The 13,169-nt window shown below is 43.1% G+C and overlaps 1 protein-coding gene across 1 annotated transcript; it reads right to left on the reverse strand.

Moving 5' to 3' along the window:
* Positions 1-2,719: 2,719 nt before the first annotated feature.
* On the reverse strand, positions 2,720-4,803 carry LOC114840501. Its single transcript, XM_029124253.2, has 2 exons — positions 4,611-4,803; positions 2,720-3,942 (listed from the first exon to the last, which is right to left on the reverse strand). Exon 2 carries the CDS (start codon positions 3,829-3,831, stop codon positions 2,725-2,727), a length of 1,107 nt encoding a protein of 368 aa, XP_028980086.2. The 5' UTR covers positions 3,832-3,942; positions 4,611-4,803; the 3' UTR covers positions 2,720-2,724.
* Between the last annotated feature and the right edge of the window lie 8,366 nt (positions 4,804-13,169).

Here is a 13,169-nt window from a genome sequence, read left to right on the forward strand (position 1 = left end):
GGTAACACTTAGACTCTCAGCCAGAATGCAAGCTCGAGTGAGAGCAAACAGCTCCGCTGCTTGAGCGGAGAGGTGATGTGGCAGTCTGTGACCCTCAATCACATCATGATCCGTGACAATGGCATAACCAACATGATTAACAGTGGAAATAGGAGATTTACTGGCAGACCCATCAACATAAAAAACAAGATCACAATTCGGCAGAGGTACATCAGACAAGTCATCACGAGGGGTACACTGTTGGTTAATAGCAGCAAGGCAGTCATGCGGCTCACCATCTACCTCCGTAGGGAGGAAAGTGGCTGGATTCAAAACAGGGCTTCTTACAACAGTGAGATGGGGCAATGACAGCAAAATGTTTTGATAATGCAGAAATCTAGCCCCAGACAGATGACTAGTCTTGTGTTCCAACAAAATAGAGGCAACAGAGTGAGGAACCCGTAGCTCAAGCGGCTGATAACACACCAGAGGTCGTGAACGCAGAACAGCATCAGCCGCCGCTGCCACAGCCTTCAGACAATAGGGAAGGCCTTGTGCCACAGCATCCAATTTAGAAGAAAAGTATGCAATTGGCCTCAGCTTATCCCCATGTTTCTGCATTAAGACAGAGGACATATAACCATCCTTTTCACACACTGCTTGGATAAACTTCTTTTTAGGATCGGGGAGCCCTAAAGTAGGAGAGGTAGTTAGGGCCTGTTTCAGAGAAATAAAGGAAGCATCCCCCTCAGGAGTCCAAACAACCCTATCATGTGAAGCAAGCTTCTGGCCATAGGCCATATCCTGCAAGGGCTGTACCAAACGGGCATATTCAGGAACCCATTGCCTACAGAAACCTGTCATGCCCAGAAAGGACAGGAGTTGAGTTTTAGTAAGAGGTTTTGGGATACCAACAATTGCTTCTATTCTATCTGTGCTGAGACATTTACCCCCCGGTGTAAGTTTATGGCCCAGAAAAATAACCTCCTTCTGGACAAACTGCAATTTATTCAAACTGGCTTTATGACCTTGCAAGGCCAAGTACTGTAACAACAGCACAGTGTCTTTTTCACACGTATCTTTATCTGGGGAACAGACAAGAAGGTCATCAACGTATTGGATAAGGGTACTACCATGTTTAAATTGGAACCCCTCCAAGTTATCTTTTAGCGCGGCCGCAAACACGGCAGGAGATTCACAATAACCTTGAGGTAATCTCGTCCACGTGTATAATTGGCCTGAAAATTCAAATGCGAACCAAAATTGCGATTCCTTGTGCACAGGAATGCTAAAAAAAGCGTTAGCTAGGTCGACCACTGAGAAGAAATTACTATTGCTCGGAACCTGAGTCATAATCGTATATGGATCAGGTACAATCGGTGCGCGCGCATATACTGCTTCATTAACTTTTTTAAGATCTTGTACAAATCGCCACGCCACAGGTTGTCCAGCAACCTTGGCTTTCTTAACTGGAAAGATAGGAGTGCGACAGGGGCTGCTTGGACATGAAACAATTATGCCTTTTTCTAACAATGCTTTAAACACGGGAGCTATCCCTTCAATAGCCTCCGCTTTCAGTGGATATTGAGCCTGGCATGGTCTATGGGGTCCTCTAGGTGTAACTACAAGAGGTTGTGCATTGTTAATTAACCCAACATCATATTTATGCTGTGCCCACAAGGAGGGTGGAACTTCCACTAACCTAGGATCTGTAGCAGCCACCTGGACTGCACAGACCTGGCGGACCCAGTCCTCATGCGGCATAAGATGTACTTCCCGTTTACCCAAAACGGTGCACCCAAACCTCTCTCTATAGGCCTGGGCTGCCGCAGAAAATTCCACACCAACCATGTGACAAGGGACCCAGTCCACTACTGTATTGCACCCCTTCACCCAAGGACCCAGGCTATCCCATGTGCCAAACACAGGTTTAGCAAGGGGAACATGGGGGTCTGAACCCTCCATATCAAAAAAGCGAGACACCTCTCTCGCATTCCGCACAGACCAGGCACAAAACCCCCCCAAAGACCAGTATACATATTCACCTGCCAAAAAATCACTTTTACCATTATCAAACCACACCTTCTCAAAACCAACATCCTGACTTTCTGAAACCTTCGCCGAGCAACGCAAGTCACTCACATCCATAAACAAAGCCAAACCAGTGTCTACTCTATTCATCGCCTTATTTACCAACTCATGTGAAACCGCTCTATGCCCTGTTCTTTCTAAATCCCATGAATAACAATAATCAACAGACTGAACACTATTTTGAACTGCTTGCAAAACAGTATGTTTAATTCGCATGCCTTTGTCTGAACATTCTAGTGTGATCCCTAACTGTGTCATCAAATCCCTAGCTAACAAATTAACTGGACAACAATTGGAAAACAGAAATGAATGTTTTGGATAATGCTTACCCTCGTCGTCTACAACCGACAGAGGGGTTGTAAATCGCTCAGTGGTCTGTCCCCCACTAGCCCCTACTGTAATTATAGTTCTACCACTTAATTTTGGAAGCGGGTCCCATTCCTGGGCTCTAAGGACAGAATATCCCGCTCCGGAGTCAACCAAAAATTCTATCTGTTTACCATTAATTGTAAGAAACATCGTGGGTTTAACCTGATACTCTACTTTCTCTCTAAAGGCTTGTACATTAAGTGTCTGCATAACATCAATATGTGCGGGGTCATGTAATGAGTGGATCTTACTGGTAGATGTTCCCTGGACCGCCCCGTCCGACCGTCAATACCCCTCTCCCTGGTAATTTTCAGTCCTATGCGCTCTTGGGTTGTTCACTGTAAATCCACCGGAATTCAAATTGTCCCTATTCATTTGTCCATCTTCTCTTGTGTTTTTTTCCGGACAATCGCGTACCCAATGTTCAGTCGAGCCACAACGATGACAACCTTTGTCATAACTGTATCGATTAGCAGACCCTCGTCCTCTGCCCCTAGACTGTGTTCGTCCTCTCGCTCTACCTCGTCCTCGGGCCATCTGGTCGTAGTCGCTGTAAAAACCCAGTTGGGCCATCTGTAGTTTAGCTTCGCGCTTCCCCTTTTCGTCTTTCTTCTTATCTTCTTGGCCCTCACAGACTTTTTCGGCGTGCTTGATATACGGCCAAACAATTTCCATACGGCCCTCGTCCAAGGCCACGCAGTGCTCCTTTACATGTTTCTGCAAATCTGGGAGCAAACCAGCCACCAGTCTTGTCTTACACTGTTGTTCCCAGGGAGAATCATTAGCCCCTTCTGGTTTTCTACCCATCCCGCTGTGAATTTCAAATTCTTTCTCAAGTCTATTACGATAGTCTGTGACTCTTTCCCCCGGCTTCTGTTTGCAGTCAGAGATTTTCTCCCAGTTCATCCGTCTCGGGAAAAAGGCACCTATCCGTCCACACAGCGCCATGATGGTTATCCTGTATTGAGAACCAGCACCCCAATTATACGGGCCATTCTGCACGGGCCAGTCTCCTTTCACCCTTCCCCATCTGAGCTGTAAGGCTTTCATCATGACCATTTCGATTTCAACTATATTTGGTCTATATTGTTCAAGCATCTGGAGAAAAACACGATTGAATTCTTCTCCTCCTTCCAATTCCGGGTTGGGTAGTGAGGCGGCCACGTCTTTAAGGTCGGCAGGCGACCATGGCCGGTAGACGAAAATAGTAGGGGGCCCCTGTACGTCACCTCCCACGGATGGATTAGCAACTTCTACCATCGGGAAATGGCCTTCAGGCTTCCCAGACGACGTGACGCTCCTGGTTCTCCAGGCAATTGGGGATGTCGCACAAAAGTCGGCCGCGAGTGCAGGATAAGTCTCCCGAACAGGAGTGGGACTATCTCGCGACATTTCCGGCGACTTTTCTTCTTGTGGTTCAGGATCTGCTGTGGACCTTCGTGGTGAGGCAGCAGAATATGAAGGAGGGCGGCCAGACGGAGGGCAATCCAGATCCACATCAACCTTAGTAAGAGGAGCCAGAACACATTGATCAATAGTCCGTACACTACTCTGCCTAAATCTTTTATCAGTCTCTTCTTTCCACATACCATAAGCTTTCCAATCTACTTTCCGTCTCCCCTTCTGTATTTTCTTAATTTTCCCCTGCTCGTATTCCTCCAACTTCTCTTTCAACCCATGCAACTGTCTTTGGCTAAAGCTGCCATTCTTTGGAAAACCCAAAAACTCCCAGAGGTACAATTGTTCACATGTCCAAACACCATACTTATCTTTCATTACCTCTGCCGGCCCAACGTAACTACGAGGGGCGTTCAATGGTTTACTGCCGCACTTACCCATGTTCAGAAAACCTGGTAAAAGAAAATCCAACGTGTGTTCTAACACATATACTTGCGCCCTAACGCAAAAAAGGAGCCCTAACCCCTAGTATACTCGCGCCCTAACGCAAAAAGGAGCCCTAACCCCTAGTATACTCGCGCCCTAACGCAAAAAGGAGCCCTAACCCCTAGTATACTCGCGCCCTAACGCAAAAAGGAGCCCTAACCCCTAGTATACTCGCGCCCTAACGCAATTAACGTGTCCTAACACATATTAATAGACCCGTCGGCCCGTAAGTGAGATAATATAACTGCAGATTTTAACTATAACCGCTAACCGAATTGCGTTCTTACCTCCAAATTCAATTTCCGCAGGAAACCTGTACCGATCCGGCACGAGTCTCAGCTCCAGTCAGGTACTCTCTCTCAACCCCTCACAGGATAGCCTATTAGGAGGATAATAGAGTCCAGAGATTGTTCTCAGGCCGTGCACGGTAAACCTGCTGTGGAAAAAGACTCGAACCGATCAGGATTAGGACCCCGGACGTGCCCCCAAATTGTGATGGCAATTTCTAAAATCCAAATAGTTGTACGAAAATGGTAGGTAAGACAGGAGAAATCGATTGCGCAATAAACGGTTTTAATGAAACTTGCAAGGAGAAAGTATACAGGTTACAAAGTAACGGTGAATAGTTTCTAAATAAAAACATCATTTCGACAGTATTTATTACATAGGAAGAAGGGGTGTGGTAAGATGCTGCCATCTGTTTCATGTCAATCAAACACCTTTCCCTTTGTTCTATCACAAACGTCAAATTCTATCCACCCCCACCTTATCCTTCCTGCAATAATGTTTACCCAAAGGTTCACACCAAGGACAGCTCTCCTTCCCGCCATAAATACCTTCTTCAACTTAAAGAGTTCTTACAGTATCTGGACAGACAATAGATGCCCTGGTGAGTTCAAACAGATAAGGAGATAAAGAGTAACCCTTTCATCAGCTGACACCAGTCAATGATGCCCCCTAAGCAAATGCCAGAACCCTCACATTCATCTATCTATCTAAACAGAGGGACTTAGTCCTTTAATCAGTAAAAAATACACTGTATTAAGAAATTTCCACAACAAAGCGGAAGAAGGAATTGCCATTACTGTATGCCTTTGGGGTCGTGCATGACTTCGGTACTCTATGGCCCCAGCGCTGGTTCTTGTTGTGGAAATTTCTTATACAATGTATTCTGACTGTATAAAGGAGTGAGTCCCACTGTTAAGATAGGTACAGGAATGTGTGGGACCTGGTATTTGCATAGGGGGCATCTATTGTCTGTCCAGATGCAGATCAATGGGTTTTAGGACAGGATAGGAGAAGATACAGCAAGGGGGCAGTAAGGTCAGTTGGCCCCTTTGGGTAAACATTATTGCAGGAAGGATAAGGTTGGGGAAGATAGCATTTGACGTGTGTGATAGAACAAAGGGAAAGGTGTTTGATTGACATTAAACAGATGGCAGCATCTTACCACACCCCTTCTTCCTATGTAATAAATACTGTCGAAATGATGTTTTTATTTAGAAACTATCCACCGTTACTTTGTAACCTGTATACTTTCTCCTTGCAAGCAAGATTAAAACCGTTTATTGCGCAATTGATTTCTCCTGTCTTACCTACCATTTTCATAGAACTTTGGAATTTTAGAAATTGCCATCACAATTTGGGGGCACGTCCGGGATCCTAATCCTGATCGGTTTGAGTCCCTTTCCTAACAGGTTAACCGTGCACGGCCAGAGAAAGCTCTGGAATTCTAGGATCGTCCAGAAAAGGCTTATCCTTTGACGGGCTGAGAAAGAGTGCCTGACGGGAGCTGTGACTCGTGCTTGATCAGTACAGGTTTCCTGCGGAAATTGAATTTGGAGGCAAGAACGCAATACGGTCTAAAAACTTAAAGTTGGACTTTATAGTTTAAAATCTGCAGTAAAAGGTTGGACCTTTTTAAAATCTCATTTGTGGGCTGACGAGCTTGACTTCGCTTTCTGGTTGGTTGAGTATAAAGTAGATTTACTGGGTAAATCTGAAACATGGGGACGTGCGACAGTAAATCTTTGCCGGTCTCTCGTGTTTACGCTGGACCGGCAAAGATTATCACTGACGTATATGGTGTTTGGACATGTGAACAATGTTTCTTTGAGTGTTATTAGGGTTTTCCGGCGACTGGCGTTTTCATTCGGTGATGGATGCGCGGCCTGTCGGGCTGATTGGAGGTTAGATGGCTCGTTCTCCTCTGATCGCCCGTCACCCCACCCCGCGGAGTTCAGTTGGACCGATAGGTGGGTCTCCTTGGAGGCCCGATCGGGACACTGCATCGTTGGAGTCATAAGCTCTGTGGACTTTTTCGTTGTGAACGTGGAAATGCTGTGGGCCGCTGGAGGCCGTTTTTTGCTCCGCTTTGGAAGTGTTGAGCATGTCTACGAGTTTCAAGAAAAGTTCCAAAAGTGGGGAGTTGTACACACCAGGTGTACACACCCGTAATCTTTTTGGCCTTGCCGCGAGTGATTCAACGGGAACACGCAGGAACGCTGAACCGCCTGAGGGAGGGGTGCGGACGGTCAGACAGGGGACCAGAGGGAGCATCAACCGGTGAGATTGTTCCTTAATACAGTTTTCATATGCTTTAGTAAACAATGTGGTTGTTTTTGTAAGTCAGATTTGATGGTTTTGTAGAAATTGATAGATGGATTTGAGTAAGTATGGTGACTAGAAGTTTTTTTGAGTATTGCAGTCAGGGCGGCTGTAGTTAGAAACATGTCGTTTTTGTTCCATGTCCTGACACCAATTCCCGTGCAGCAGTTGGACTGCGTGATGGAGTATAGCGTGCTCCTGTATGTTTGGATGTTGATGTTTGAAGTGTGGTGTTTTGGTTAATAGCGACTGTGGTTAGGCCTGACAACCATTCCTATGCTGCTAACCTATTGCGTTGCGATTAGTGCTGGATTATAAGCGGTTGGACTGCTTGAACGTCTGCAATTTAGGTTGGACTTAAATATGCAATTGAGATTGGATCTCATACTTTCCTGTAAATTGCCGCAATTGTTGGTCAGCTTATGGTTTGGATCAGTATGCTACAGAAGTTGTATATGCATGCGCCACTTGTGTTTGTTCTGAATGTGGTTATGGCCCGAGTCAAGGGCATTTGTCATTGTCTGGTTGTGGTCGGTCTAGCAAATGCATTTGTCCATTTTGGTATTCCCTGTGCACGAGGGATCCGATTGGCTGCATTGAGTATTCCTTGATAGAATATTGGATCTCGTTTACCGAGGTTGGTGTTAACTTGGAAGTTTTGTAATAGCAATGTTTCGCCTTGTTTGGTGTGCGTTTGGGCGAACGCTTACATTGCGTTGTTAACATGGTTATTATGTAAGGCCTACTCTTTTGGCCTTTGCCTTTGTGTTGAAATTGAATTTGCCTGATGGCTTGCACACGTGGGAGTGTTAGCCTGCTAACTTAGGAGTTTAAGAAAATAATGGCATAAATATAATTAGAGGGATAGCTTAGAAATTGGTATAATGATGATTCTGTGATTTGGTAAAATATGGTCTCGTGGTTTCGTAATGAGGGGTTAAAATAGTGTTTTCTCTCTCCTTGTATGGAGTGGGATGCAGACCATAACGAAAGTTTTAGTATTAAGATAACATGCTGTTTCCATTGAAGACTGGATTCAGCAAATATAGTCATAGCCTGCAAAAGAGGGTAAAATGACTACGGCCCGTTTATTCCCCAAATAGTCAAAGCCAGTTTATTCCCCGTTTAAATAAACCCGTAAAATTAGACGTCCTATTTTAAATGCTAAATTGAGTTTGGTTAAATAAAGGTGTTTTCCAACGATAACTGGGATAATACTTGTGTTTTTAAAAAACCAGCGCCTGCTACTCGTTCATGGAATTTAAATTCTGGAATGGTACGTTTGTGAACAAATAGGGTATTGATGTAAAGGTGTTTAAGGCTACATTGAGTTTCCTTTGGATTTCTTATTGTATCTTGATTATAGTGACGTCATAAATCTGTTTTCTGCCTGTATTGCCATTCTTAAGAGTTTCTTAATTTCCACCATAATGTTGACTTGTTGTATAGATAATGATAAGTAAATTTTTACAAACTGCGAAAATATTAGATAGGTTGGACACTAAATCTAGAATCTTCAGTTAACGAATGATGTAGGCTAAATTGAGAGGATGGTCTGGGGACCATAAACGAACATTTGGCCTTGCTAATGGCTTACCATATATGTGTGGAGCTCAGAGCTTCAGGAAGGGTGGGCAGGTCCACTGGGATGGCTTCCGCCACCCTTAACATTATATCAAGGTAGCATATTACTAAGGGTTAAATTCGAGTGTTCAGCCTGTTCTCACACGTGGTAATTTTACCAACACAAGCATGTTTAGTTTTGGGATGATAAAACATTATGTGAAAGCTGAATAAGTTTTCCTTTTGGTTGCTTTAATGTTTACATTTATGATTTCGAATCAAATTGTAGTAAGGGTGGAGACCTTAAGTTATCCAACATTGTTCATTGCTGAGAACAAATTTGATGTCTTTGCATGACTTATACATGGAAGTAGTAATTTTGGCAGTCCGCCACTATTTTGAATGACATAGACTTACATCTAAAATTGAGTAAATTCCCTAGAGTTTAGGAGGTAAATTGAGTCATGATGTTTGTTGGTCTCAAATTAGTTTGGCCGTTGCCTGTGGAAATGCAAATTTTGATTAGCTACTTTGGGAGTTCCTTCACACGAGCGACCGTGTGTGTGGTACAGTTTTTTAATTTCCTTTAAGGATGTTTTTCTTATTTTCGGTTGTTTTGGTTGGATATTCAGTTTGCGACATTTACTGAAAACATGTTAGAATTTTCTTTTCATTTTCGGTCCTATAATGGTTCTGCTTTCAAGCTTGAAGTCATTTTCTGTCTTGAAAGCAGGGGGGGATTGTATGAAATGATTATCTATAGTGGAAAAGAGTTGAACTTAGAGTTCAAAAGAAAAAGAGATGAACTTAGAGTTCAAAGCAAATTAAATAGGTACTTAAAGAAGTTACGTGAATAATCTAGTTTGTCAAATTGGGTTTTTGAAATGTATGTTTTATGCAAAATCTAACATGGTTATGGTTGAGTAGAATACATCTTACCATTTTGAAATGGTTTAGCTAAGCAATAACTAATTTGATGGGTGTGTTACTGTTCAGTTAGTTTGATATTTGATTAGAAGTAATCATATTAATCTCATGCATTATGGAATAAGTGGGTAGAAACGTGCAGGGAGCACATTTTGTTATTCCTTACATGTTTACAAAATGTTGCCATGGTTTACTTGATATTGAGAAAATAATTCTGCATCAATTTATATTTCGGGAAAACCAAGTTGAGAAGTCTTACATAGTCTAAATTGCATAAAGAGAGGTACAGACCCCCTGGAGCACTCCACTCACTGACACAAAAAACAGTTTGAGATGGATTTTAACTTGTTTGGACTCTTTAGAAGAGAAACAGACATTATCAAAATTGGGTATTCTAATACTAATTTAAGTTCAGTCCTAGTAAGCAATCATTGGAAAGTTAATGGTTAACAGAGGTTTCTTTGAGGTGAATGAAGAGAAAAAAGGTTGTTTTACTATTGTCAATGCCTGGGGTGTTTCAAGATAACAACAGTGTCCCTTAGTGATAAGGTGACAATCCTCCAAGACCAGGGTCTGTTATCCTTAGGTTAGTAGACCAACCCCCCACTCCAGGGAGAGCCCTGTGGTGGTAAAGGAGTAAAAAGGGGGGGTCATGATTTATGACAGGATTTCAGAGTGTGTTTGATGTGCTAGGATAATAAGAAGAGATTGAGAAGTTCACACTAAGTTTCATCTTGTAGAGAAATTAGGCTAAATAACAGTTATGTTAGCTGACCTTCAATATGGTGTGAAATGTTTGATTTGAAATAAGGTATTTGGTCCTTTATGTGAAACAATGGGTGAATTTGATTGTAGTTCCGATACAACACAATCAGATGTAAATTATATAGGTGAACTGAGAATTGTTCATGAACTGCTCTTAGAGAGTGGTACTTCAATGTAAGTAAACTATCTTAACTGATGAGTTTTTGGAACAGTAATGAGATATGTGAAATTGTGTTCTTCTGTTCTTTGTGTTGGTTGTTACACCAACTATAGAAAAGAGTGGAATTGTTAGTTTGCTACACTAGCAGAACAGAAGCACCAGAGATGTTAATGCATTAACGATACTGTTATTGATTTCAACTGTTCTAATCTATTTGGAGAAAAGAAGTAGAGAGATATTGGAAATTTAGGGTTTGAGTGTTTGGTAGTGTGTGGTTCTAATGTATCAGCGAGATGCAACAAGCTAACGTGATGGACATATGTGATGATGTACTGTGCAGTTGGAACTAATCTTCTCAAGGATAATTCACACATTCAGATACAGAACACTTGAAAGCGATTCGGCAACAGAGGACTTGTTGGAGCCCTGAGAGAGACTGAGCTTGGCTTAAAAGGACAACTGTGGGGTGGCTGAGGTGAGATGGATCTCACAGACACACAGACAGACTGTCCTACAGCTGAGAGAGGAGTCGACTCTGGAGCGCTGCATGTCTAGGTGCTGCACGTCTACAGGATGCTGAGTTCCTGTGAGCTGGACTGACTCGAGTCCTGATGGTTCTGCAATGTGATGGAGAAGGCAACCTCCGACCGAGAGGATGGAGGTGTAGGAAAGATCTACTGCACAACATCATGCTACGCTGATTGGGTCCAAACCAGGTACATCTCATCTGCTGTCCAGGTAGCTGAGAGAGGAACCTGGGGTCGACGACACGCTACACGAGGATTGCAGTGTTTGAAGGTTAGACACAGTGAATTGAAGTCACTGAGGGAAAGTGAATTTTCTGGTGCTAGTAACCAGTCACTTTCTACATGGCCTTTAGCTCTAGAACCTTTAGCTAAAACTGGTCATCTTGGAGTTCACAAGGGAGAACACAGATTCTCCTGGCCTGGCTGATAAAGCAGCTAGAATGGAGACAACAAGAGCTGTGTCTGCATTTGAGCTGTGAAGGACAACACCTTGGAATATACATCTGACTTTTTCGTTCTGTTACATCGACCTGTCAAAGAAATGGTTCATAACTGACTGTCTGACGTTTGAAGGAGCAGAACATTTGAGATGACATCCAAATGGAACCATGGAGAGGACTTTTCAGTGAATCGAGCAATTGGCATGAGAGAACTTTGTAACAGTGATAAATTGAAGGATGCATTCAGTGATAGGTGTTTATGATGATTTTAACATAAACGTTTTGCTGTACTAGGTTATGATTCTGTATGATGACAATGTGTGATCTTGGAGTTTATACGGAAGGTAATGATCTAGAAGAATGTAAATGAGGATCCAGACATTTCAGATTTGCTCAGTTCTCTAATCACTAAGGATAATAATATTGACTGGGTCATGTTGTTAAAGAGTACTGTTTTGTTGCAGTCTACATCCTAATGAGTGAACTGTTTAAGGTTTGATACCAAGGTTTGACATGGTATCAAGAGGATGGATTGTTGTGGAAATTTCTTATACAATGTATTCTGACTGTATAAAGGAGTGAGTCCCACTGTTAAGATAGGTACAGGAATGTGTGGGACCTGGTATTTGCATAGGGGGCATCTATTGTCTGTCCAGATGCAGATCAATGGGTTTTAGGACAGGATAGGAGAAGATACAGCAAGGGGGCAGTAAGGTCAGTTGGCCCCTTTGGGTAAACACTACAGTAGACATTATGGCAGGAAGGATAAGGTGGGGGAAGATAGCATTTGACGTGTGTGATAGAACAAAGGGAAAGGTGTTTGATTGACATGAAACAGATGGCAGCATCTTACCACACCCCTTTTTCCTATGTAATAAATACTGTCGAAATGATGTTTTTATTTAGAAACTATCCACCGTTACTTTGTAACCTGTATACTTTCTCCTTGCAAGCAAGATTAAAACCATTTATTGCGCAATTGATTTCTCCTGTCTTACCTACCATTTTCATAGAACTTTGGAATTTTAGAAATTGCCATCACATTCTTCACAGCATTTGGTCAGATAATCTGTCACTCAAGGTTGGTTACTAATCTACTGGACTCTATCCTACTACCAGACTCTATATCTGTTTGCAAATGTCAGGCTGATACTATCGCCTTTGCCGATGTTTTCTCTCTTACTGATGTTTTTGACTTACAATCAGGCGCTGACACTGTAGATGTCCCTGGTTGGAAGCGGTTGAAATGCTCCTTTGATCAGAAGCTAAAGCTTTGGGTTGGTCCTAATGACCTCCCTGTTCTTGTTCACTCCTGTTACCCCTATGTTGCTAAATTAGCTGTGATGGCAATTTCTAAAATCCAAATAGTTCTATGAAAATGGTAGGTAAGACAGGTGAAATCAATTGCGCAATAAACGGTTTTAATCTTGCTTGCAAGGAGAAAGTATATGTGACGACTGCGACCTCTGCTGGTTCACCTCCCCCTGCAGCGGGCGGGCCCCAGCGGTCGACGTCACCTGCTTTCTGACACCACCGTCTCATCATACATTTCACCTGTGTCTCGTTTGTGCACCTGTTCCTCATCATCGCTGTTTCCCCCGGTATATATGTTCCCTCTGCTCCCCCTGTCTTTGTGTGTAATTGTCTCTTGCCATGTGAAGAGCTGTTCATCGCTTTGTGTTAAGCTCATGCTGATTTCTCTCGCTGGGATATAGATATATTAAACTATCATTCCATCACGCCTTCTCCGGTTCCTCCTTGCTCCTCTCAACCACCGAAGCCGTGACAGAATTACACACCTAAATAAAGACAGCAAGGATATGGAGCCTACGAGAGCCACAGGCGAGGTCGGTGTTG

Source organism: Esox lucius, chromosome 7 (genome assembly GCF_011004845.1).
Source record: "Esox lucius isolate fEsoLuc1 chromosome 7, fEsoLuc1.pri, whole genome shotgun sequence".
In the NCBI taxonomy this organism is placed as follows: domain Eukaryota; kingdom Metazoa; phylum Chordata; class Actinopteri; order Esociformes; family Esocidae; genus Esox; species Esox lucius.